This window comes from Paroedura picta, chromosome 8 (genome assembly GCF_049243985.1).
Source record: "Paroedura picta isolate Pp20150507F chromosome 8, Ppicta_v3.0, whole genome shotgun sequence".
Classification (NCBI taxonomy): domain Eukaryota; kingdom Metazoa; phylum Chordata; class Lepidosauria; order Squamata; family Gekkonidae; genus Paroedura; species Paroedura picta.
In genome coordinates this window covers 41271226-41299138 of record NC_135376.1, presented here as the reverse complement: position 1 = coordinate 41299138, position 27913 = coordinate 41271226, and the positions used below count along the sequence as shown (strand labels likewise).

The 27913-nt window shown below is 39.2% G+C and overlaps 1 protein-coding gene across 3 annotated transcripts in view; it reads left to right on the top strand.

Annotated features, from left to right (window-relative positions):
• Positions 1 to 1329: 1329 nt before the first annotated feature.
• WDR33 (WD repeat domain 33) overlaps positions 1330 to 27913 on the top strand; it is a 64647-nt gene continuing 38063 nt past the window's right edge. Inside the window, exons 1-9 of one of the 3 annotated variants that reach the window (XM_077349332.1) lie at positions 1331 to 1502; positions 7641 to 7749; positions 13560 to 13781; positions 14283 to 14351; positions 14721 to 14825; positions 15164 to 15259; positions 15641 to 15792; positions 17427 to 17524; positions 19237 to 27909. In XM_077349332.1, the coding sequence (XP_077205447.1) occupies positions 13578 to 13781; positions 14283 to 14351; positions 14721 to 14825; positions 15164 to 15259; positions 15641 to 15792; positions 17427 to 17524; positions 19237 to 19262 (750 nt within the window). In that variant the 5' untranslated portion in view covers positions 1331 to 1502; positions 7641 to 7749; positions 13560 to 13577 and the 3' untranslated portion in view covers positions 19263 to 27909. Of the gene's footprint in view, positions 1503 to 7640; positions 7750 to 13559; positions 13782 to 14282; positions 14352 to 14720; positions 14826 to 15163; positions 15260 to 15640; positions 15793 to 17426; positions 17525 to 19236; positions 27910 to 27913 lie in introns of those variants that run through there. The other 2 variants (XM_077349331.1, XM_077349333.1) reach the window with 2 other exon arrangements.

The following is a 27913-nucleotide window of genomic DNA, read 5'->3' as shown; positions in this document are numbered from 1 at the left end:
CCACCAAGAGTTTTCTTCATCTCATTCTCTACTTCAGGCTTCGGGCAACAATGCTTTTTCTGTCCTCTTGCCATCCATTGCTGAAATCTTTTATCTCCCTTGTAATAATTACAGAAGAAAAGTCAGGTTAATCTGTTGCAGCATGACTCATAACCCTTTGGTGGAAAGTGCCATCAAGTCACAGTCAATTTTATTTATTTATTCATATTTTTATACCGCCCTCCCTGAAGGCTTAGAGCGGTTTACATATAACAAACTATACATGAAACCATGACAACTCCATGAGGGTTTCAAGCAGCAAATAGAGGTGACGCCATTGCCTTGTCTCTACATAGCAAGATTGGACTTCCTTGGTGGTCTACCATCCAAGTACTAACCAGAACTGACTCTGCTTAGTTTCCAAGATCTGCCAAGCTCAGGCTATCTCACATCAGGTCTTTTGGTCCTCTAAACACTCCTCACAATTTATTCCAGGATTTCTCAGCTGTTACAGGTCTCGGTTTAGCGAAAATAAGAGGGTTGCATTACCAGTTATTGCCATAGGTACCTCTATAATTCACTTGACTCTGTATTATGCAATACTGTCTCACCCTATACTTCCTACATGTCAAGGCTGATTGTTTAAACCCTTCATCATAACCATATACATAAATGCCCTTCTAGTAAGGAACCACTTTATGCATTTCATAAATTGAACTCTAATCCAATAGATAAAAAAATAATACCTCTGTATTTTAAGTACTTTTACAACACTTTTCTCCTGGAATGGGACCAAAAATGATTTGCCTTCACGGTGGCACAAGTCCAGCGTGGGCCCCCCATCTCTTGTTCGCTTCTTTTTCCAGCTACATTGGCTCTAACAGCCTTTCTCCCTAACGTAATTATGTTGAACGGGTCTACTGCAAATCCATTGGTCTATTGGAGCAAAATTACACCAGCGTCAAGTAGCCCTTTAAAGACTTTATTTCAGTAGCGCATAAACTTTCTTGAGTCGACACTCTTTTTCAGATGTATGTGCAGCCACAGAGGGCACAATTTGATACATAGCATGAGGAGGGGGCGCTGCATACAACATCCCTTCATCTCAAGGCGAGTTCTGCTGATTCACCAACGTTTATGTCAAAATAGATTTTGCTGGGTGATACTTCACTCTTGTGCCCCGACGTTGATTACAGACTCTGCTCTCCTCTGCTTCCGGAGCGGGAACCGGAAACCATGGCTGCGCTGACTGACAGTCACAACCGTTCGTTCCTCCGACCCTCGAACTACAGGCTCTTCCTTCCGACGGCGCATGCGCACACTGAAAGCCCGTGCGCGCGCCTCTCTTTGGGTTTACTCCGCCGCTCTCGTGCGCGATGACGTTGTTCGTGTGCACCGCCTCTGCTGGTCGCTGGTGGGGAAGATGGCGGATGCTGGCGGCGGCTCGTGAGGTAGCAGCTTCCGGGACTGGAGAGCTCTGGGCGTCGGAGCCCCACGTACGGGGCTCCGTGTGCGGCTGTTTTGTGAGTGTCTCTCATCAGGGGGGCTGGGCGGCACGGGCATGGGGAAGAAAAGGCCCGGCGAGCCGGAAGGCCGTCTCTGCTCCGCCATCTTTAGGCCTCGAGGGCTGCTCCTGCTGAGGGATAGGGGTTTGCGGTTGTTCGCCGGCGTAGGAGCGGGTCGAATCTGAAAACAGAGATGCTGGCCTGGGGTTGGACGGGAGAGGCCTGCAGAGAGCGGAAACGACCTCTACTCTGGTCCAGTAGACATAGGAAGTCAAGTGCCTGGGATACAGGGACTGGGTATACCCTTCCCAACGCGAAAACTTTCTATTAGTTAGGACTAAATAAATGGTTACTACAGTCTGATCTTAAAGGTACCGGCGCTTTCGGTGAAGGGGAGTGGCTGTAAGTATGAACTGGGAAGGCTTCCATTCAGGCCTAACCTCAGCTGCACACTTACTCGGGGATCAAAGTAAATCACTGTCTCAGCAGCTTCTGCCCCTGTAATTTGGAGATGATGGTGATGGCCACTAAAATACATTACAGGGGTGTTTTGAGAATGAATCATTTGTTGCTGAAACATTCCTTTTTTATATGAGAGATAAATATAAGCAAGCATTTTTAGAATTAATGTATTAGTATAAACAGTGTGTGGACGTTTATGATCCATTTGCTAGAAAACGGAGGAAACAAGGGAAGGGTCTTAGTAAAGGCCAATGACTTCATTGCTCAGTTTCTGCTTAAGAATGTTCTGTCAGTCACATATTTATTTATTTATTTTCTTATGTTTATAGATCCCTTTTGGTATGTTTCATGTAATCACAACTATAGTTTCTGACTAATGTATATTTTTAAATCACTTTAATGTTGTGAATGCTTTAATACTATATTAATATAATGTTTGTACTTCATTTTTACATGCTTAAAATGTAAACTTTAGTGTTTATAAAACAATTAAACAAGTCAGTTAATTATTATTTCAACAGAATGGTTAGAAAGTGTGCTTAGGATCACGGTAAATTTGTTGGTAAATTCTGGCTTCTCAGTATCAGTTTTTGTAAGAAAGTAAGAGTTCTACAATTTTTAAAGAAATTTTTTTAAAGGTATGATGGTATTCTCACAGCTGTGTGTAAGACCATATTCAGAATTTATTCCTACCAATAATGTACAGTTATTGCAGGTTTATCATGTACAATCTTAAGAAGCCTTGTTATTGTATGGTAATGAATTATTCTTAGTATCCATCTGTTTACTGCACAATATGTTAATATGCTATTTTGTTATTAGTTGCTAACATGTATTTAAGAATTCCTTATATTGTGTTTTAAGTCATTTGGGGGAGGCCTCTCCTGAACTGGAAGGTATTGAAATTAACAATCGTGAGACAAGTGCTACATGTTTGGATAAAACCTCACTGAACTGATAGACTAACCTCATTTATTTTCTAATGCTTGCTTTTAAAAGTAGTCTGCTTTGAAATAGCTAATAATTCTGTTTCAGAAATTTGAAACTATACTAAATATTTTTAGCTTTTTAAGGGGATATTAGTTTCAGATAGTCACATGAAATCTCTAAATAAGATGATTTCTGCATAAGAAATGAACCTAACTTCTTGTGATTTTATTTTTCTGTCTGTACTTTCGGGTGTCATGCTATTTTACATTCATTTCCTGAATAATTCCCAGTGATGATGTATACAGAAGTCATTTAGGAGACAAACACAGGCAGTATACTTAAATCTTTTGCTGTGGTTCAAATACTCACTCCTTTATCATAAGTAATGATGATTTGGCAATTGTAGAGTAGAAACATCTATTTAAAATGAGTATAAATATCAATATCATCACTTAAAATTCAACACTACACAGTAATTATAGAGACCTTATTTTAAATTAATGAAAAATTGCTTTAATTTTTCTAAGGTCCCTATTGTATTTGTGCTATATTTTTCTTGCACTTCTTCAGCAGTATTACCATAAATGGAGAAATTAAACTTAACAATGTAAATTTTTCTAAGAATGAACATTAGCCCAGAAGTGCCAGGTTTTTCTGTTTGCTTGGTTTTTTTAACTGCTGCAGTTCTTAAACTTCATTGTGTTGCCACCTCAGCTCTGGTTTGCTTTGTTTTAGCAAGTTATCACATTTTCTTACATTATGTTCACTCCTGGGAAGTCAGCTTTGAATGAAATAAAGTCCAGGACCCATTCCACACATGTTGTATAATGCACTTTCAATGTGCTTTTGCAGCTGGAGTTTCCTGTGCAGAACAGGAAATCTACTTCTAAAATGCATTGAAAGTACATTATCCAGCATGTGCAGAATGGGCCCAGGTCCTTTTGTAACTTGTAGGGTAAAGGGAAAAGGAAATAGAAACGATGTATATTGTGTCACTGAGAATTTTGCCAGTTGGGGATGGGTGCTATTGTTGTGGATATCATGTGAAAACCTTTACATCCACCTGTACATTCAGTAAGGTAAAGGTAAAGGTATCCCCTGTGCAAGCACCGAGTCATGTCTGACCCTTGGGGTGACGCCCTCTAGCGTTTTCTTGGCAGACTCAATACGGGGTGGTTTGCCAGTGCCTTCCCCAGTCATTACCGTTTACCCCCCAGCAAGCTGGGTACTCATCAGTATAAGTGCTGAAGATATGAAGTATGTATTTGGTGTTTGCCACTTTGTTGAAAAGAATGTCTGACATGTTTCTTCATTTTTATCATGATTATGTTGATCACGTTAAAGTAAGGGTAAGAATCGCAATCTTTGCTTATTATAATTATTCATTTAATTGGGAGATACCATTAATTAAAATATATTTGCTTCCAAATACATAATAGTGAAAATACTTAGTGAAAAGCTTTGCAGAGGAGAAATGGAAGTCCATTAAATATGGTGAATGTTTTGAGATGTTCCAGTCTCCCTGAAGATTAGATGACTGAGATTTCTGCACTGAATGTCTTTCACAATATGGCCTTGCGTGGGAAGCACAGAATAAACTCATAAACAAGAATGTGTATGTATAGTTTGATTTAAGAATCAGAATGATGTTGATTTGATCATAATCATTCTATTCTTTTGAATGCTGGATTAGAAGAATCATATTTCTAAACAAATGTTCTTGCTAGTATTAAAAACTATGACTTTTGTGGAGAAGTGGGCTTCCTAGTAATACCAAAGAAGCTATGGGACTGGTTATCCCTAGAGATGGGGTCTAGCAGTGGTTCTAATTGTAAATTGTCAGTCTCCCGGGAAGCTGTTTAGCTTACCATAGCTTGGTGAGCTTCATTATTTTCCATGGTTATGTAGATATTTTGAGAGATTTATCTTGCTTAATTGCCAAGTTGGTTTTTGCACTCTGGAAAGGATGTGAGGTCACATTTGGGTTATGTTTCCTAGGCCACAGTATTTCCAAGTTATGTCACTTTTTAAAACAAGAAAGCACAGTATTTGAACTGCCTACATATTCACTGTTGGATAAATTTAGCTTCTAACACTTTCATGCAAGATACATTTAGACTACTTCTGGCCGTAGTATTCAAGGGAAATATGCCATAACTAGAAATGAAAGACAATTTAAATGACGAGAGAATCCAGTGGCACCTATAAGCCCTGTCATAATTGGAGATTTCAGGTAATTACTTTCAGCCTTCTGCAATTTAGAATACACTTGCCCATTAATCTCCAATTTTGACATATTATCTTCACTATATTCTCCCCTGAAGTTAAACTCAAACAGATGGTAACCTTATAAATTAAGCTTGTTATACCCATTTGGTCTTTGAATCTCTTTAACATAAAGCATAATTATAGTGTTTCTTTACTGCTCACCCTCTATATGGGTTGATAATTTCAATTTCATTGTATCTGAAGAGGTATGAGTACACTCAAAAGTGTATACTCTGAATAAAATATAGTTGGTCTTAAAGGTGCCACTGGACTCAAGCTTATTTAAGTGACAATAATTGAATGTAAAAGTGATGGGTCATACTCCAGTGTAGATCAAAAAAAATCTGCAGTGTGGGCCCATCTAGAGCCAGGCAATAGGTTTCTGCAAATTGAGTTATTCCTCAGGTTCACAAAGCAATATAACTAGTTAAAATAATCTACTAAATTCTACTGCCATGTCAGTATATGTACAGATGCTGCTTAAACAAAACTGTGAATGGAGAAAAAGTGGGGCACATCTAAGGGACCAGCCAGCAAAGGGGAAAGAGGGAAGAAAGTGGCTGATTATTTAGGTTGGGGGCACAGTAAAATGGACAGTTTAGAAAAAGCAGATGGAGAAGAAACATGATTCAAATAGGTAGGTGGATAGGTTTTCCAATTCTCCATGTTACTTTGGCCTTGTCTGACTTGTTTTTGTGCAAGGATATAGAGTATATTAACTTCTGCTCAGGGAAAAGTAACAGACGAGTGAAGTTCTGTCATCTACATCTGGAGCCAGGTTTCTATGGCACTTAACTGTCCATCCTATTGGATGGAGAGCCAGCTTGGTGTAGTGATTAGGAGTGTGGACTTCTAATCTGGCGAGCCGGGTTTAATTCCGTGCTCCCCCACATGTAGCCAGCTGCACTATTAGTTCTGACCGACTAGTAATATCAGAGCTCTCTCAGCCTCACCTACCTCACAAGGGTGTCTGTTGTGGGGAGAGGAAAGGGAAGCCACTTTGAGACTCCTTCAAGTGGAGAAAAGCAGCATATAAGAACCAACTCTTCTTCTTCATCCTAAATGTTGTCATCTGTGCTCCAGTTGTATGTACATGATTTATTTGCTACACATTTCCCATTTTTACTATAAAGTTCTGAAGGAAATAAGCAAATCTATAAAACATGATACTCCATTCCCTATGCTCAGTTGGTTGTAGCTATCTTTTTTAAACTTGTGTTTAAGGTATACTAGTATTATATCTAAGCCTGTATTATCCAGAATTACAACACTGTATTCTGTTTTATTCTTAAATATGTGTCTTTAGAATCAATTTATATCTTGGTTGAAAGAATATTCTTGGTTTATCTGCAATTGCATGGAGACATAAGCTTTTGGAAGCCAGTTTTGCCCCTTATGTACTGCCATAATGTATTTTTTAATTGGGTGTGTCCAGAACTGTTAGTGATGGGGAAGTTGCTGTATTTTTTAGTAGTATTTTCTGGAAATTTAAATTTAGTGTGTTAATATTTTTCACCTGTGTTGTCAAACTACTGGAATTCTGATGATAAAAGTTGTGGGAAATGGAGTGAGAACCTGCATGAACTATCTTCTAGAGCAGCGGTACCCAACCCCCAGGGGACCAAGACCGGTCTGTAGATCAGTCAGTACCGGGCCGCGGTTCCTCCTTCTCCTCCTCCCCGGCTGCTGCCTCGGGAGCTGCTCTGCCGCTAGCTCAGCTTTGGTGCTGTCCACCGGCAGGAAAGCAAGTGGAGCAGGGGCTCAGGCAGCAGCGACAACGTCCCTCAGCAAAAGACAACCCCCCCCCAGGCATCAGTAAAACTGTCAAGTGTTGACCTGTCCCCGGTGATAAAAAGGTTGGGGACCACTGTTCCAGAGTTCTCAGTGTCATTCCATATGATCCAGTACTCGGAGTGGAAAGGAGTAAATTTTTTAATTGAACATCAGTTTATTTGAATATATATTTAATTTGCAGGTACATAGCCTTGTGAGGAAACACTATTGTAAACCAAGCTGCCTGGGCAACATTTCAGTGATCAAGCCAATTGGAAAACAAGTAGCTACTGTGAAAGAACAGGCTGTTGACGTTTGGATGTTGCTAAAGTTGACTTCTTTTTCTTTGTATAAACATTAGAGATAAGCTAATGTAGCCTTTTAGGTTTCCAATGGCTGCTCATCCTCTGTTCATTTGCCTCCCAGTCTTGCTCCCTGTGCAATGCCACTTTCTGCAGCCTATACTAATCCTCCTCCTCTGAATTACACCATTTATGATTCTGTTCTCTAGCTAACAGAGAAGCAGAGGAACATAAGCTGGGATATTTTAGTGGCAGTGGATAAAGATAAAGCTATGTAATTTGTTCACATCTTGGCTTCATTTACCATCCTGGACAAAATGCAAAGTGCACCATTCAACTGATATATTATTTCACTGTCGATATATCCTTAGAAATGTTTATTGCTTAAACAGTGATTAACTTGTAGTCTTTTCTCCCACAGGCTCTGATTTCTTCTCTGCTCCATGAATGTCTGCTAGAATTCTGAACAAAACAAGTATCTGGCACGAATATTCCATTTGTTAAAGAAGTTGGCTGTTTCTGCTGTCCAGGTATTTAAAATTGCTTTTGTGACCTTTCTGCTCAAATGTACAGTGACTGGTCATAAATTTCAGCCATTATAGAAACACTTAAAATCAGAAAATATTCTAAAATGGTGCTTTGTGTTTTTTTTAATCATGTATGTTTCTAAAATTTTAAGGTACAGATAATTTGTAAGTTATAAAGTTGCTACTTGCTGTATAGTAACAGAATTTGGCAGGTGCTTTATGATCTCTCCTGTCCTCACCTTCACAATCACTCTTTGAGACAGGGGTTTCAAGCTGAAAGAGACTGACTCTATTCCTGGGGGGGGGGGGATCATTGTTATGTGTCTGGAATCCTGGTTCTCCTGCATACTTTTTAAATGTATTGTTTATATGTTCCATGTAAACCACCCTTAGCCTCCAGGGAGGGCGGTATATAAATAAAATACATTTTTAAAAATAAATAAAAATACTATTAATGAGTAGCCCATTCATGTAGGTGTCTAACACTCTTAAATGCTTTAATTATACCCTAATACATTTTCAAACAAAAATACAAGAAATTACAATTTTTTATAAATCTTGTATGTTTGCATATTGAGTATACTTGAAATACAATTTAAAAAAACAAACAGATAGGCAGGTCAAACAAGTCATAGTTTTAGATTGTGAACTGAAAATCCTCTGCCAATTTAATTGCCTGCAGCACTGTTATTCTGTAGAAGATAGTTAAATATTACAATACAATATTCATCATAGCTGCAGAAAAATTCCAATGTAGTCTTTTGCTGAGTGTTGTAATTCATAAGTGGAATACAGAAAAGCAGTTCCTTGTGACTAGAGCTCTGTGTAAGTAATGTTGGAGTGACCTGGAGTTCTCATTTTCTATCCAAACTCTTCTCTTGGAAATTATTTTCCAAGTTGTTTACATAAAATGTTCCACATACAATTCTTTTCATTTTTGATGATTTTGTAAATATCAGTCAAACACAGTCAAGTGACTCCATTCCTGACGAACAGTGTGTGTGTGTGATGGAGTATTCCTGTAGTAGGGCACTGATAGAGTGGACACCCTTAGATTATGCATATTCTTTCATCCCCATTTCAAGGCTCCCTTTACTTATCAAGGTTGGAGGGAAGGGGAAAGTGGCCCACTGTGGAACCAGTGTCTGTAAGATTTGGGAGAATTGACCATCAACTCTCCTGTTTTCTTCTTCTTTCCTAGCCCATCTAAGGGTTTTGGGGGACTTTGCATTCTCCCACCTGTCCATTGCTCTTCCTGTTTTCTCCAGCCAACTCCCCCAAGTAGTCCAAGCATAAACAAGCTTTTTGCTTAAGCTTTCTGGGATTTTCAGAGATGTGTGCTTGGTTAAAGGTGCAGAATCCCACTCCCATTGCTGTTCTCATCTGTAACATACCTGGCCACACAAGCACACATATCCTGGAGTCTTAATACAAATACATATAGTATATGCATCTGGTTTGTTTGCAGCCCTTGTATACCTTTGCCCTCTGTTTTTCAACACTTGGTTAATCATGCCTAGGATTCTTGTGCTAAACTAAAAAGCCCTAGCCATGTAAACAATTTTTCATTATAGAAATGGTTAAGGAACAAATCAGTAAGCCTTAATGTATCACTAATAAATCAGTACAACAAGATTCACAAATGTTTTCACTGTGACTTGAAACAGCATACAATAAATCTATAAATTGAGTCCCTTTTGTTGTTGATAAGTACAGCTGTAATATCAACGAACCTTGCCTCATGCGAGGTAATTATTGTATTACTTTATATATGAAGCACTTTCCCTAGAGTGTGAGTGTGATCAATTAGAGATAATTTTAATTATCCCACAAGGGAGAGCAAGCCTATTGTGGGAAATTATCCATTAATTTTTGGGTTCCCTCTGAAGAACAATTTAATGCATTAGGAAACAAGGAATAAAGTAGCATTAGATTAAACATTGCACAGTTTCTAGTACCATACCATATGTATCTGTGCCTGGCAGCTCAATAGATATTATTAGTAGGAACATCAGATTATGCACATTTAGCCTTTTGTTCCCTCCTCCTCAGCAGTCTTTTGAATCCCGAGAACGTTTTTTTCCAGGGTCATGGGGCCCATGTTGGGCTGGAAGCTCCAGTGGAGAAGGGGACAAAATCAGTTTTTCTTTCTCTTGCTGGAGAGAGGCAGGAGGGAATGATTTCACTTCCTTAATATTCCCTGTTGCAACCACCTGATTTGCATGGCTATTAATCTGGGCATATTTTGGGCATATCCAAGTATGTGGTACAATTATTAAAGCAGCCTTTGTCAATTTTTTTTAGCATTGAGAAACCCCTGAAAGGTTTTTCAGGCTTTGAGAAACCCCAGACGTGGAATGATCTTGCAGAATATGATTAGGAAATAGCTGTGTACATGCCCACCTGAGACCCCACCCCTTCTCAACCCCTCCAGGCCCATCATTGGCCATTTGTGTGTGGGGGGTAGATATGGTCATATCACCTAATAAATATTTAACCAATTTAAAAAATACATTTTAATATATTTATGTATTCATTCATTCATTTGATTTATATGCAACTCGCTCTATGCAGGCCTACCCTCATCCTTGATCCGGAAACTACAACTGGTGCAAAATGTTGTGGCCAGGATTCTCACTAAAACATCATGGAGATCTCACATCTGGCCGGTACTCCAGCAACTTGGCTGGCTCCCAGTTGAATTCCAGATTAAGCTTAAGGTTCTGGTAATCACCTAAAAGGCCATACGTGATTTGGGCCCAGTGTATTTGAGAGACCGCCTCCCTGCCTATACCACCTCCAACTGGCTGCGGATCCCTGGCCCCAGAGAAGTGCGTTGGATCTCAACAAGGGCCAGAGCCTTCTTGGTCCTGGCCCCCACCTGGTGGAACGAGCTCCCTGAGATCAGAGCCCTGCCCGAACTTCCACAGTTCCGCAGGGCTTGCAGAAGGGAGCTCCTCCACCAGGCATTCGCTTGAGGCTGATCGACTCAGAACACCTGCTGGTCCCCCCCTCAAGACGCCCTCCCATGACTGAAAAAATTGATCCCTCAAAGTTGTTGTTATTTATTATAAATGTTCCCATAGATTATTAAGATGATTATTGAAAATTACACGATGTATTGAACTGTTATAATGTTTTATTGAAAGTTGTACGATGTTACAGACTGTATAATGTTCCATGTAAAGTTATACAATGTCCAATGTAAACTGCCCAGAGCTGCAAAGAATTGGCAGCATAAAAATCCAAATAAATAAATACAGTCCCTCACTATAATGACTTGGGATAGTATACATGGAACAGCAGAACTAGTACATTTAAACATGTATAACAATATGAACAGAGGGTGTAATCAACAAGAACAGGCGAACAACAGTCAAAACTTGGGACTTTGTGCACAGTGTCAGGTCAGAGGAGGGGAAAGCAGCTGGGCAGTGTGTGCAGCATCAGAGTTGCTTGACAGGGGAGCTGGGTTGTCAAGAAACTCTGGGCTTCCTCTGATTGAGGAAGCCTGCATTAAAGTGTTAAGATGACATCTGGAAAACGCTAGTTTGATTCTTGCTCAGCTGTGACAAACTATTGATTGATCAGTGAGACTGCTTCAGGAATTCCTAAGACCTTGAATTGACCCGTGGTTCAGACTGAGTTATTGAGGCTATCCAGGTGTAGAGCAATCCAGTATTTATCTGAGAACAGAGGTTCAGACATATCAAACAAGAGTTCACAGATCCATTACGTTCCAGTTGCCCCAAACTTCAGACCCGCCGTCCTCTCCTGGAAGTTAATATGGCACAGTTTGAGACCACACAGAGTTTGGCCAAGGTGCCGCTTCTTTAGAGTCTTGCTAATTTTCAGCTGGCATAGGGCATGGATACTTGGAAGTACTGTTTGCTCTTTAGTTGCTCCATTGAATTTGGATCACAGATGCTCTGTGAGGTTGTGGCAGGAATTCATACAAGGCCAGTCAGCCATTCTGGAGTTGATTTCCTGGAATGTGGATACTTGGGTAACTGCTGCTACAGTCCACTTGCTTCCACCTATGATCTAGCAATGAGCTAGCTACCCAATCCTAACCATATTTACTTGGAAGTAAATCCTTGGGTTTAGCAGGCCCTTCTTCCAAATATGAATGTTTAGCGTTGTAGCCTAAATGACAGGCAATTCATAGCATAACAGATGATTTAATGTGTAGGGGATCATTAGCAAATGGCTTTAACAGTTGTATTGCTGTACTGAGAAGCACAACAAGAGAAAAAAAGAATCTGTCCAATGGGTTAATCAAAAAATATTCAAAATATAGGAGTCTCTGTTATCTCTCCATTATAATTTCCCCCAGGACTCAGCCAAAATGGTGTATAGATGATTTTTCCGTTTTTAATTCTTTCATCAGTGGCAATAATGAGTCCTAAATCACAAAATATCCTTAATAGTATAATATAATGTAACAAATAATAATTGGAAATGTACAAGAATAATCCATACCTCCAAAAAGTGGTACTAATAAATTCAATGCATATAAATTCAATTTATAGGCTTTTGGCAGTTAGTAAGTTTCATTTTAATATTTATTCTAACAGTTACTTTTATATTACAGGCAGAGTACATTGAGAGTGAATACATTGTACATAGATAGAAGGGTCACTGGGGGAAGGCCAAACAAAACAGTAAAATGTTCACCTGCTGACGGAAGACACTGATAAACAGGGATAATCTCCTTGGGGAGGGAATTCTACAGTTTCGATGCTATGATTGAGGCCAGTCATGGTGCTATGACTGTTGTTGTTGTTGTTGTTGTTGTTGTTGTTATTTCCACTGTTACTAGAACCCAAGGTGAATAACATGTATTATTAAACAAAAACTTCAGTTAACAAGCAAACAGAATACCAAATACAATGACAGGCAATCAGTAAACGCATGACAGCATTTGAATCTAACAGCAAAGATCCCTAGAATGACAAAATGTAATTGAGTTAGGATTATAGAACATGGGTGGGGGGAAGCATGGAAACATGTTTATTTAGTGCAACAAGATAATCAGTGTAAGAAATATTTTGTCCCAATCAGATCACCTCCTGGGCTAAATCATTACACCACAGCTATGCACCCAAAGTAAGACCTCCATAGATGAACATAGTGGCTAGGTTCATAGTGGAGTAGGCATATTTTCAGGAATGTTTGCCCCCAAGCTATTTAGGACTTTAAAGGCTAATACAAGCACCCCTATCAACCTTATTTAGAGGGAACACGGCCCCATCCAGAATAAGAGTAACATCAATTTCTGGGTCAGTTCTTCCCACCAGTAGCACCTCCATTTTTTCAGGATTAAGCTTTTGCTTGTTAGCCCTCATTCTCCAGATATCAGTTGATTCTTGCAGCCTCCCTTGGATCTGCTGGAAGACTGAGATAAAGCTGAGTACTGATGACAACCCAGCCCAAAAGTTCTGTGTGGGCATTAAGAAAATAAGAGGATGGAAACCTGCAGAATCCTGTAGGCAAGGGGCTAATGAGCAATCCCTCAGTACAGTCTTCTGGAACTTACCTTCTAGGAAGGACTGAAAGTAAAGGAAATATGATTGGTTGGTGGTGAGGGTGATGCAAATGGCAACAGCAATAAAAGACCAGTTTTCCAACACATCACAGCATATCAGTGGAGTCTTAAAACAAAGAAGAAAAGTGAGTTTTTAGAAATTCTAAAAGACATATGGTCCTGAAGCAAAGAAGCAGACTTTTGAATACTGATTTATATGTTCTGTACAGTTTTTTTTTCCAGTATTTCCAATTTTCTTGCTTTTTCTGTCATTTTTTTTCTAAAGCTTTCAAAGCAAGTCACCATGGCCACCGAGATTGGCTCACCACCGCGATTTTTCCATATGCCAAGGTTTCAGCACCAGGCACCTCGGCAGCTATTCTATAAAAGACCTGACTTTGCCCAACAACAGGCAATGCAGCAACTCACCTTTGATGGGAAACGCATGAGAAAAGCTGTGAATCGAAAAACTATAGATTACAATCCTTCTGTAATCAAGTATTTGGAGGTATGTTCCTAAGGTTTATACCGAGTTATTAAACTTTAGAGTGCCTAAGTGTACATAAGCATCTATTTTCACAGGAAAAAAGTACCATGCAAAGTGGTGTAATGCAGAGTACTGCAGAATGAAAGCATAGGGCTTTTTCGCATCAGCCATCTTGAAGAAAACTAAAAGACCTTGGGGGTAGTATTGATCTTTGTCTTTCCAGTAAAATGCTAAGACCAGTTTTCCTTCACATACTGATGGGACAGGAAAGATTGATAGGATAGAGCAGGATTTAAGTATTCTTTCCCAAAGGCTCTGATTTTTTAGATGGACTCTCATTTACTCAGAGCCTACATCAGGGTCATTGGTCAGTGTGACGAGGAAGGAAAGAATAGGTCTCTGGTGGCATTTATCTGGAAAATGAAATATTGTGTTGAACAGTATAGGCACATTTGTTTCTTATTCAAAACTCTCTAGAATTGTATAACTGATTAGTATTAATCAGAATTTTTTTCTTTTCAGAATAGAGTATGGCAGAGAGACCAACGGGATATGCGGGCAATTCAGCCTGATGCAGGATATTATAATGATGTGAGTACACATTGTTTGTCCTTTTGAAGTATGTGGACATTAAATCATTCTTCCTAATATGCTGAAAAATTTAGAATAAAGTGCATTTCTCCCTTTATCTGTGGGAGATGCGAATATTTATATCTATTAACTTATGTGACAGCCCTAGGTGAAATAAAATGTTTTCAATTTGTTAAACAGGGTCTTTGCATCCAAATTCTAGTGAGGAATATTAAGAATTTGGTTAAAGCTTTTTGTGCTTGAGATTCCAAGATGCTGTATAGTGTCTCCACAAAAAATTGGTCTTGATATTCTTGATACTGTGGGAGCAAAGTCTTGCATATTAATTTATTAAATGCAGCAATAAAAGTATTCTTTTTTTCCTTCCAGCTGGTTCCACCCATAGGAATGTTGAACAATCCTATGAATGCTGTAACAACAAAATTTGTTAGGACATCTACCAATAAAGTAAAATGCCCAGTGTTCGTTGTTAGGGTAAGTACAATGTGCATGGTATTGAATATCTCAGTAACATTCCTAAAACAGAGCTTTGTGACCCAGTGATTGCTAAGTGTTGTGCTTTTGGTGTATCACACTATGAGCAAATTTGACAGTGCTCAAAGTACTGTGAGGTCATCATCAGCAAAAATAAAGGACCAGCATGTGTCAGTGAGGTCTGTTTATGGTACATCAGAAGGAATATACGCAAGACGAAGAATACAGTTCTGCTGTATGACAGCTACATATTGTTCATTCCTGCATTAAAATCTGCATTTGTGATAGAATAGCAAATTATGCTCCGACAGATGATTAATTCATGTTTGCTCTTGCAGTGGACTCCTGAAGGAAGGCGCTTGGTCACTGGAGCTTCTAGTGGCGAGTTCACCTTATGGAATGGGCTTACTTTCAACTTTGAAACAATACTGCAGGTAATATATAGAAACTTGTGTAATTAATAGGTGGTTTAATATTGTCTTCTTTCTAACCCTTACAAAAAATTGAGAACAATATTGTAAATGGGCTTTGGATATGAGTTTTGGATAATTTGACTGGCTATTGAGGTTTGGGACCATTCACTTCATCTTGTGCATGCCATAAGAATTCTAGTTGCAGAACAATTTGCATTCATAAAATCACATTTCTAGACAAATCTCTAATTTATTGCTAAGTAATTTAATTTGATAATTGTTTCTGTCAAAATTATGTATGGATTCTACCTTGCTGTTCAGAATTCTTAGTTTTAGTGGGTTGACTGTACTTGACTCATTTCGATTGTTAACTAGAAATCCTTTTTTTTCTTGACTCTGCAGGCTCATGACAGCCCAGTAAGGGCTATGACTTGGTCACACAATGATATGTGGATGTTGACAGCAGACCATGGGGGATATGTGAAGTACTGGCAGTCCAACATGAACAACGTCAAGATGTTCCAGGCACATAAGGAGGCGATTAGAGAGGCCAGGTTTATACACAATATACCATTTTCTGTAGTTCCTATTTCCATGAGTAGACTGTTCTATAAGTGTATTCTGGATGCAGGCATGCATGGGTGCTGTCAGATTCTGGGAAATGTCCTGCACCATATAAACAGATTTTCTTTTGTTTCCACAATTTCATGGATTTGCTGGCATTTCTCTGAAATAGTGTTGTCCCAGTATCTGCCTCTGCAATATGTTAGAGATGTACTTGTCTGCCGCATTTTGCACTGGTATTGGTATCTTTTATATATGGTTGCAATGTATATTAGTTATTCTTTTTATACTCACTGTGTAAGATGACTATTTCATTCCAAATAAAGAATTAAATATTTAATAATATAATTGAATAAAATATAATCCAGAAATAAAACAGCTGCATAGTTCTCACAACATAAAAAAACTAAATAAAGTGAAGAACTGCTTGGCTTGGGGAGGCCAAGAAGTCCAGTAGCCTGAAGGACCCACACAGATTTCCACATCCAGAAGTCACGCTTAATGTTCAATTAAAGAATCTGATTAGATGACTTTAGGACGTCTTCATGGTTCAGTACCGAGTCTCCAAATGTGCAATTGTAAATATAAAAGTGAAGTGATATTCCCTCGCTAAGATGTATGTGAAGAATGTTTATAGTCTTTTGGCAAAGGATGTAAATAGAGGAAACTTGCGTGATTAAAGTGTGCCTGAAGAGGAGTTATAGAAGCAAATTAAACCTACAGCAGTCATTCCTCAGCTTTTGGTCCTGCCTGTTCAGAAAGAAGATTCACTACCACAGAAGCATTTTCCATTCAATTTGCCATTTTCCGTCACGATTTAAGACTTTCCTGACAAAGCTTTCAAGAAGTGTTTTACAGGTTATATAGGTTTACAGTATTGTAACTGTGTAGTGGATTTCTCCAAACTAAGTTCTTGTATGTAAAGATACAGCAGTTTCAGGGGGACTACAGCTGAAAAGAAACTTCCTTGGATCTTCAACTGCATCAGAAAGGAAGTGTCTGTCCATCCATACCTGGAGAAGGTCCAGCTAAAGCATTACAGAGATGCTGCCATGTCATATGAGAAGCTTCACAACTTCTGAAGCCTCTCTAATGGGGCTTTTATTTCACGGGAATGGCAACTCTTCTCTCATAACCTTTTTTGGACACATAAGATATACATGATTTTTTAACTACTACTTGTAGTGTTCCCTATTTTCTCTACCAGTTTTTGCTTCCCTTATTCCAAGAAGTCTGTGAATGAAGAAGGATCTATTACGAACTCTCCTGGAACTATTATTTCCATACCTCTTTCAGAAAACATGAAAGTCTTGCTATTATCACATTTGTACTGATATTGCAGAGAAAGAAGTATTCTGCAACCATAGGTGGAACTAAAAGGAAGTTGTACTGAAGTTTTCTCCATTTAGCTGGGGAACAAAATACAGTACTGAGCAGAACTCCATTATTCAAATAGTCTGGCTATGTGAACACCTTGGGATGAGGTGTGACTTCTCTGGCAGGATGTGTTCAGGTGCCTCCATCAGTTTATTAGCACTTAAGTTAAATTTTGCCCTGTCTGAGAAGTTTAGATAATCTGTTAAATGCTGACTTCTTTCCCCTGCTGTGTGTCTTCATGTAACAGTTTCTCACCCACGGATAATAAATTTGCTACATGCTCTGATGACGGCACTGTTAGAATCTGGGACTTTCTACGTTGCCATGAGGAGAGAATTCTTCGAGGTATGTGTACAAAAAGAACTGGTTGGGATATGTCAAAAAGGGAAAATTCTTTGTAACAATCCACGCTAGCTAAACAAGCCCTTCTCCACTTTGCCAGTTCTGTCTTAATTCTTCAAGCAACTGTATCACAAAGATTTCAGAAGTCTGTTGGTGGTTAATGTTTATGACCTATTTACATTACTTATATTGGAGCAGTGTACTGTGATTTCCCTGCTCCTTGAGTTACAAACATCTGTGTAGGAAGGAAAGCAAGTCTCACATTCTCATACCATCATTATATGATGGCTGCAACAAGTTCGGGTAGAAACACTTGAGTAAGTAAGTAGAATGGGCTTTCCCCCATAAAATAATGTGAAAGGCGTTTGTTCTTTTTTTTTAATGGAAGTCAGGTCATATGTTATTTGCCTACTACATTTTGCCCTACTGTTCACCAAAGGAACTCATATATGGTCTTATGTACTGCTGTTCTTATAGAAAGTATAGTTTTTCAACAATACTAGTAATCACATATGCACAGCATACCTGGAATACTTTGACTTCCCGATTTGTGAAATCACTACAGAAGTTTAGGGATAATATCTTCCATTAATATCTATTCTTATCCCACATCTCTCCCAGACACTGAAGACTCAAAAGTGGCTTTACAAAATAAATGATACATAAACTTTTAAACAATAATAGACAACCTCAGCAGGACCTCCGACTAACATAAAATAAATGATATCATGAGAACATCCTCAATAGGTGCTGGTTCTGTCAGCATGTCTCAGTGCAGAGATGCAGGGTCATGCATCTCGTGAAGGTCCCATCCCCCCCCCCACTGGCTTACACGCCCACAGTTCTAACCCTTCCTTACACCTCTCCCGACAATTCAGACAAAATGCATCTCCTGTAGACATGGTTCTTAGAGTGTCTTGAGCTTTAAGATATATCGAATACAAGGAAAAAGGATTGTAGCAGCACTGTTTTCATTTCCATAATGCCTCATATATGCTTTGAATTAATTGCATTGCAAAGTATATTTGGACTAGAGCTCCGAGCCTAGCTTCCGTAGCCTGATTTTACTTATGTAAATACAGAAGGTTCTAAAGTAAACTCTGTTTGGGGTTTGATTCTTGACATATGATCCACCAAATAGCTAAGCTGCAAAGAAGTTCTAAACTTAAAACTAAGCTTGCTTAGGCTTCCTGAAAGTGCCTCCCCCATTTACTTGGGTAATAGAAACAATTTCCAAGCAATATTATTGCTACAGCCCCCCAACATGTTTAAATTTGTTAATTTTGGCTGGAAAACATTTCACTGTTGAAATCCAAGTGTCAAGCTGTGATTTTCTGTCTGCATACCCTGCTTGCACTGCCTTCATTCAGAGTAAATGGGTGAAGTAGAGGATATATGTTTGTGTTAGTCAGTTACTGTTCTATCAATCACTTGCTTTCATACTTGAAAACTCTAGGACACTATATACAAAAGATTATACAAATTGGAACTAATTGGAATTTGAAGTTGCCACCTGGTGATCCCCCCCCCACACACACACACACCCTGCACCCTGTAAATGGTATTGCTGAGGGCTGGAAAATCAGACTGAGGGGAGGAGTGAGATTCCACTTACAAAAAAGAAGGGTGGGAGCATTCCATGCTTAGCATTAGACACTTCATTAGTAGCATCAAACACTTCATTTTCTTTTACATGCTGCTCTGTTTTTTTTCAGACTCCTTAGAAGCCAGCTTGGTGTAGTGGTTAGGAGTGCCCGGGTTTGATTCCGCGCTCCCCCACATGCAACCAGCTGGGTGACCTTGGGCTCACCACAGCACTGATAAGGCTGTTCGGACCGAGTAGTAATATCAGGGCTCTCTCTCAGCCTCAACCATCTCACAGGGTGCCCGTTGTGGGGAGACGAAAGCAGCTTTGAGACTCCTTCGGGTAGAGAAAAGCAGCATATAAGAACCAACTCTCCTCCTCCTCCTCCTGCAATTGGGTTTAAACTTTAGCAGATCATATAGGCCCTATGGAAAACCTCCTTTGCTTATGGGGGAAAACTTCTGATAATGAAAATAACCAGGATTGCAGCCTTGCTCATGTTTCAATGGGATAGATCTACTGTGTTAACTAGGATTGCAGGTGCAAAGAATTTTGCTACTCAAGGATTGACATACTGCTTAACATATGTCTATGTGTGTGAATCGGTATATAAATCAGTATATATTGACATTCTTTAAGCAGTGGCTGGACAGATACTTATCATGAATGCTTAGGCAGATCTTGCGTTGTGTGTGTGTGTGGGGGGGGGCTGGACTAGGTGGCCTGTATGGTACTTTCCAACTCTATGACTCTGCACACTTATCCACTTTTCATTTTTTGTCCTTTTGTTTCTGGATTTACAAATCTTGGCAAAGGTTTTAATTCTGATTAAATCCCTTAAATACTGTTCAGGAATTCTTGTTAACTGCCTTCAAACACAATCTTCCATTTATCCCAACGCCTTGAAAGACATTTTAATGTAGGTGCTAGAAGTAAAGCTTGAACTAAATGTAGACTAGAATCCTTAGTGGGAGGAAGAACACATCAGACACAACACAGTTCAACACCATCTGATTCTCTTTATGCAGGTTCTCTTTATGCAGTAGTGATGTTCTGTGGCAGACTTACTCTCCAGATATGTTAACTAATGCTTAAGCTATTGAAATTCACCATTCTGCATTTGAGTTTACAATCCAAGCTTTTAAAAATAATTATTCTATTAAATCAAAAAAATTCTTAATGCCTATATCTGTTCTGTTCAAAATATAAATATTACTTGGGGCCATTGTATATAAAAAAAACCTCCAGTTGAACCTGTTAACATAAAAGATACATGTTAACAGTTTCTCTGATATAGTCCACAGGATTTTACCCAGTACTACTTATACAAAATTCCTAGCATCTTGTTCAAGGTTTCTTTGTGGATCTGGTTTGACTGTGCTTCAGAGCTAAAGAAATGGATATCTGCAAGTGAATAATCCTAAAGTTTAACCTAAGATTACACCTGTGATGAACTGTTAGAAGGGACACCTTTCAAAGGAATAAAGAACTTCTGTTCTGTAGGACATGTACTAGAATGTTATTGGTTGGGTATAAAACTGAAGAATGGAAAGGTAAGGTAAATAGATAAAACTGAAAGTTATAATGTTTAATGAGATCAGATATAAAATTTTGGTCATCCTAGCTTTTCTCAAGGGTAACATCTGTTTATGAAATTAAAATATCTACTTTCGTTGAGCTAAGGTATCTTAATGAAAACTGTTTCTCAGCTTCCCCTGTCCCCCTTAAAGATATTTTTCTAGTGGTACCTCACCCGACTCCACACACACCTGACTTGGATAGCCCAGGCTAGACCTATCTCATAAAACCTTAGAAGTTAAGTAGGGTTGATGGGAGACCATCTAGCAAGACCAGGATTGTGATGCAGAGGCAGGCAGTGGCGAACTGCCTCTGTACATCTCTGTACAACCTCCCTATGAGGTTGCCCTGTCAGCTGTGACTTGACAGCAAAAAATAGTGCACATCCACACACCCTGGCTTAGAAAAATTAATTCAATTTAATCTTGCTTATAAAAGCAGTGACTTTCTGTAGCAATATACCTTAAAGACATCCTTAAGTCTCCCCAACATGTCAGTAAATGGTGCAGGTGCTATGTATAAGACCAATGATGTTGGCAGATGTCTTCATGTAACAAAATTATTTTGTTTGGTGTTCAAAAACAGTGGGCTGGATCCAAGTTGCTGTGACTGGAGTAGAACTTGGATAAGAGACTTTTACTGCTGTCTTCTTATGCATAGGAGTTTAAGCAAGCATGTGGATAGGGAATTACGCCAATGCCCCTTCTCAGTGCAGCCCTTTATGTTACATAGATTTGTTTTGGGACAGAAGGAAAGGAGGCAAAGATCTATTTCCGAAAATTGCATCTCTGTAATAGCAATCTCTTATTGCTTATTACACTGGAACTGTTAGAGTTCCTCAACTAAAAGATCAGTAGTAGTATAGAAACTATTATCTATTATAGGCCTGTTAGCTGTTCCAGGAGAAACTTCAATTCACATGAAGTAAGGCTTCATAGACCTTGCCAGCACCTTTCATTAACTGAATTTGTGCGTTACTACAATTCACAGAATCCCCTGCAACATCCACTGGCTCCTCAGTAAGCAAGCTGATGTGAGATGTATTTCTTGAAGCTAAAGAGCCTTGTTTGTTAAAAGAACTTGGATAACAGGTGTTGTGAAAGGTCTTTCCTAGTCTCATTCTGTTAGGAACTGATATGAATTCTGAGACAGTTGCTTAAATAAACCTAGCAACATACATTGTTCTGGGTTATGTGTAAGATGCTATTCAGTGAAATTGTTCTGGATAGGAATAGTTTTGAAAACTTGGATTTTATCTTGAATGTGAAATCTGTTCTATGATCGACTTGTTTGAATTTGAGGAGAAAATTCTCTTAGCTTTGTTCTCTGTGTGTTCCAGAATAGAAGGGGAGTGTGGAACATTACAGGCAACTGGTAGCAAATTAGCCTTGGCAATTAACTGGAGAATTGTTACCAGTCAAAAGCAATATTTCTCTGATACAATAGAATGCCAAGCAATCTTGAGTTTGTAATTTTCTGGCTGGTGTCGGAGAAATCCTCTCCTGGCTCCGTTTTTTTTGCTAGATATTATTTCGCGCTTTTACTCATATGATACAATGCCGTTGAATTTCTTTAACATTTCTATTTGGTTTCCGAGCTGGCCTTGATACTGATTTGGTATGTAGCCATAGCCTGCATTTGAAAGATGAGGTAGCCAGTTATGTCCTGTTTAGCATATTGCATTGTTCTGTGCATTGAAACCCACTGATGAGACAATGACATGACTGCTGAGTCAGGGCACTGCTTTACAAGTAGTTCTTGTTTATGATAGGAAAATTGCAGAGTGGTGATGGAGGACATACTTTCTTTGTGACTCTTAAAATGGTCTGTATCCTTTTCTAGCCATTCAGGCTTACAACCTGGAGTACTACTTCATTCCCAGGAATGAAGGTACACTTACCCTTCAGAGAGAATCATCTCCAGTTTTCCCTCTTAACTGGTTCTGCAATGAATTATAGGGCACAGTGATGGCAACTAGAGCATTTAGACATGTCTGAATCAGTGTTTCAGGCTCTGCACTAGTTTACTTTAACCTTCCAATTCAAAATGCTTTTTAAACTAATAAAATTAATTTGCTTAGTTTTCTTCTGTATGTATGATGTAGTAGTTTCTTTGTAACTATTGAGGTAGGGCCACATATTTATGAGAAGTGCCAGAAGGAATTCACAAATGATTAGGATATACATGTGAACTGGCAATTGCACCAGCTTCAAAGGTTGATGAAACATCTCATTCATATTATCCTGGAAGTGCAAAAACTAAAGAGATAAGGTCACAGAAATCCTAGTTCAAAGTGTTTTTTTGTGTGTTATCTTTGGGGGAGGCGGAAGCTTACAGAGCGTCATTCTAAGAATTGCTAGTTTGCATTTAATACAGTGTAAAACATTGCAAAACAGGCCTTTATTGGACAAACATAAAGGATTAACTGAGCATTTTGTATGTTTTATCATTTAAATACTTGGTATTTGTATCATTGATAATTATGCTAAACACAGGGGATAGCTTAAGTTAGAAATTAAGTAATTCTCTCATACTTGAAGATTTGGAAGAACTGGTATCAGTGTGAGTACTACTTTTTCCTATGCTTTTGTAAGCAAAGCTGTAATTAATAGAACTGCAACCACAGGAGTACTGCACCCTGTTACAGAGTAACTTTTTCAGTTCATCATATGTTAATCTGTCTTTTTGACAAGATTTAAGATATATCAATTCCTGAGCCTTTGGGGAGGGCAGTATATAAATCTAAATAAATAAATAAAATAAATAAATATATTTAAATTGATAACTAGTTTGTAGAAGAGATGGAAATTTTACTTGTTCTATCAAGTAATGATAGATTCATAATGATTTGAGTTGGCAGTCCCCTATAACTTCAGTCCCCTATAACTGACACAAAACCAAATTTGAAATACTTCTTCAGCTGGCACATTTTGGTCCATTTTACCCCTGCATGTTTAAAATACAGCACTTAACAAATCTCATTTAAAGTTGATGAAATTGATTTTTAAAGCTGGTTAAAATAATGACTTCTTCCCTGTATCTGTAGAGATCTGAGATCAACAAGTACCAAAGGAAATTATGCTTCCTTAATCACTGTGCAAGCACCTTTACAATGTATGGGAAAGCACAAAGTTTTTTCAAACAAAATGGTGTATCATGAGTTCCTTTGCACTTACTGTAAAAAATAGTAGATTCTAGCAGATAAAGCATTATAGGATCACTAGTATCAAAGCCCATTTTAAAAATGGGCTTTGAAAGGGGTGGCAGGTCGGAGGGCGTGAGAGGGTGCCCACAGTTCCCTTTGGCCTGCAAAGCAGGCTAAAGGGAGTTGAAAGCCCACCCTCGCCGGCAGAGACAGGGCTTTGTGGCACGCAGGAAGGCTGAAAACTCCCGTCTCCCTGGCTCCCTCACAGCAGGAGTGTACATGTGGGCCACAAAGCCCTGTCGCTGCCTCTCTCCTCGTGGGCGACAATGGAGGCTGCAGCCACAAGGCTTCTTGCAGGCAAGGAGGGAGGGTGGCAGCTGGAGGGGGAGGGCCTATCAGGGTGGACCTGGACAGACAGGGCCCTGGACAGACAGGGCCCAGGAGGCTGTTTCCCAAATATAAGGGGGCGAAATAGTGTTAAGGATGTCTTATTTTATCTCTGGTATCCATAGATTTGGATCCTATGGTTATGGAAGCAGAAAGCCTAACAAAGTTGGCCTTTGCTTTCACCTTCCTTAAGAAGTTCTCATGGACTGCTTTTATTTATGAAATGGCTGTCAGAAACTGGAGTAAGGAAGAAGGATCAGGTGGAAAATTTGCACCACTATACTTCATCTACCAGCAGAAAAGTAAAGTGGGAGTGATTTCACTTAATTCTTCCTTCTCACTTCAGCTCCCCTGCCTGGTGGTGTTCAGTCCATGGATCCCTTGAAATCCAGGCTGGATGCTGTTAAAGACATTTATCATGGTAATTGAGTTCTAAATGAAGTCTTGAACTATACTTTATGGACTATAAACTCCTCAATCACTTCATCATCTGTAGTGCTATCCTAGAATTTTCATAGACATTCTTATAGTGTAGTAGTAATCTGTGAACAAAGGATTGCGATGTTGATTTATATTGGAAAGGGATCAGAAAGGTGAAGAGGTTATATTTTCATTGTTCCCTTCTGCTTCCTCAGGTATATGCGTGTTTGTTTTGATTTTTCTCCATACTTTCTTTATTCTTGCATCCTAAAAGCCAGTTTGACATGTCTTACACTGTTTTTGGAAGATGTTTAGTCTTAGGCTTTGGTGTATCTAAACCTTGGTTCGATAGTGAATGTATGACTGCAAAAAAAAAAAAAACCTTACTAAGTCTTATACAAACTTTGTTAAAGCTCTAGGGAATCCAAGTCAGGAAGTCCGGGACAGCTTGCTAACTCATAAAAAAAGCAATAAAAAATTAGTTATCCGAAAGAAAAAAGAGTTCACAGGGATCCAGTGCAGAGTCTTAATTCAGGCAACTAGAGACAAAAACCCCTCCTTATTTCGGAAGATGATCGATAAACGTGATAGAACAGAGGCTACCCCACTTGACTCAATCATCCCAGCGGACAGATGGGTTACCTATTTTAAAAGCATGTATGGTGATGTTCCCCTCCATCCTATGCTAACTCCAGATCCTGCTAAGATCCTACCCAAATGGCTCCCCGTTTCCCCGAGTGAGATAACTGCCCACTTTGAGAGACTAAGGAAAGGGAAAGCCCCCAGGTGGGATGGCATCTCTTCAGAACTTCTTAAAGAATTCAAGGACTGGTGGGCTCCCTATCTAGCATCTGTTTTCACATTCATTGACTCCACTGGAAAGATACCTAGAGACTGGGAAATAGCCGTTGTGATCCCTTTCTTTAAAAAAGGGAAGAGAGATGACCCTGCCAATTATAGGCCAATAAGCTTACTAAGTGTTGTCAGCAAACTGTACACCAGACATCTGCTGGATAAATTTATCTTATGGCTGGAACAGGAAAGGATCATTGTACCCACGCAAGCAGGGTTCAGGAAGGGCAGAGATACTCTAGAGCACTGTCTAACACTACAACATCTGGTTGAAAAATATTCCTCCCGGAGTGTGACCTCATTATATGCAGCCTTTGTAGATTTCAATGCTGCATTTGATTCCATCTCAAGACCCAGATTATGGGAGAAACTGGAAGCTTCCACAATTGATAAAAGACTCAGTTTTCTGATACACTCTCTGTACGAGCAGACCACACTCAGAGTCAGATGCAGTAGGAAAGGTCACCTTAACAGAGCAGATTAAAACTCATAAAGGGGTCAGACAAGGCTGTTTATTGGCCCCTTTACTCTTTATTTTTTACATCAATGACTTAGAGAGCCACCTTGAGTCCATAGATTGTCACCCACCTAAATTAGCAGGGCAGCACATTCCTGCTCTCCTTTATGCTGATGATGTGGTCTTACTGTCCAGAACCCCTGTCGGTCCGAACAGAGCCCTGGCAAGCCTGGAGAAATACAGTGAGAAAGAAGTTCTGGTAATAAATTAATTAAAAACTAAGGTAATGGCCTTCGGCAATTGCCCCAGAGTTAGGACGTGGCGCTTAGCTGGAAAGAGGTTAGATCTGGTGAAGTCCTTCAAATACCTGGGAATTACTTTTCAGGCTTCAGGATTAAGGCATGAACACTGTAGACAGCTTGCGAACATAGGGGAGAGAAATGCCCTCAAAATTCCAATGGAGCCTATTTTGTTCCAGTGGCACTCAAACTCTTCCAATCTAAGACAATTGCTCAAATGGTGTACGAGACCTTTTTAAGGCCACCAACCTCTTGCTTTGCCCCACTTGAGCGGGTTCAAACAAAATTTCTTAGAGCATTACTTCAGGTTCCAAACTGTGTTTCGAACTCATGGATACATCTAGAGACAGGGTTTCCAAAATTCAAAGCGAAAGCAGTAACTTCATCCATCTCCCTATAGTTAAAGGCGCACTGGGCCACAGCTGGTTTACTTCCTTCAATCATCTGTGACAATTTTAAATCCCAGTGGCTGTTGGCCACCGAGAGGGAAATTATAAAATTAGGCTTTTCCTCACTTTCACTACTCAGGTTAGGTTACGATCAGGCAAAAATTGTAGTGAAACAAAGGATTGAGGACACAGAGCGTCAAACTGACCTTTCTTGCTCACCTAGGTATGGTGCACCACAGTGTTCCAGATATATTCAAGCCTCAGCAGACTATCTCTCCTATTTGGAAACAAAATACAATAGGAGAGCATTCACACTAGCTAGATGCTCTGCGTTACCTTCTGCCATGCTGGTGGGCCGCTTCATGAAAACCCCATTAGCTGAAAGACTGCCCCTGTAATTCTGGGGAGATAGTCAATCGAACACGTCCTCTTAAGGTGCCCTACCTTCAACTCTGCAAGAAATAAATTCATCCCCCCATTACTCAGGAATTCCTCCATCAGCTCAAACAAAGAAAAAGTAAAATTCCTCCTGTGGAATAGTAGGGGCCATATTATTAAGCAGGTTGCCAAATTTTGTGCGCATGTGCTTAGCACACGGGAAAGACAACTTAAGCTTAAGTGAAGATTTTTAGAGGAATTTTACTATGTATTTTTTATAATGTACCTATCAATTATACAATTTTATATATTTTAAATTTTATACTGGCTCCCTGATTATGCAATTTTCTACTTTGAAATGTTTTTTCTTGCTATCTGTTTTATCTGGCCGCAGTGCTGTATTAAAATAAATTTGAATTTGAATTAGGCTTTAGTGAGTCTCAGTGGAAGAGAATTCCTTAACTGAGGAATAGTCACTAAGAATGCTTCGTTGTGTTTCCTTGCCTATTTGGTTTGGTGACTAGATTATATACTTATGAGTGTTCCAGGTAGGTCTTAAAAGATATGGTGAAATATAGGGGTGGTGGTCTTAGATCTGTTGGGACTAGACCAATTAGGACTTGTCTGTAATAATTCCCATCCTGAATTACACTTAGCAAATAATTTGTAGCCAGTTCAGTCACTGGGAACACTGGTGTCATGTAAGATCAACCTACTTCTTCAGATTAAAGTATTCTGTACCTGTTAATGTCTCTTAACAGCTGTTAAAGGCAACTCCACATTTAGTGCATTAAATTTGTTATGAAGAAATAAATAAACATTTATAAGGTTGCATGTTGTATATTCCATAGCTTTTCACCAAGTAAAACTGGTAGATCATAACCACTGCACTCATGTAACCC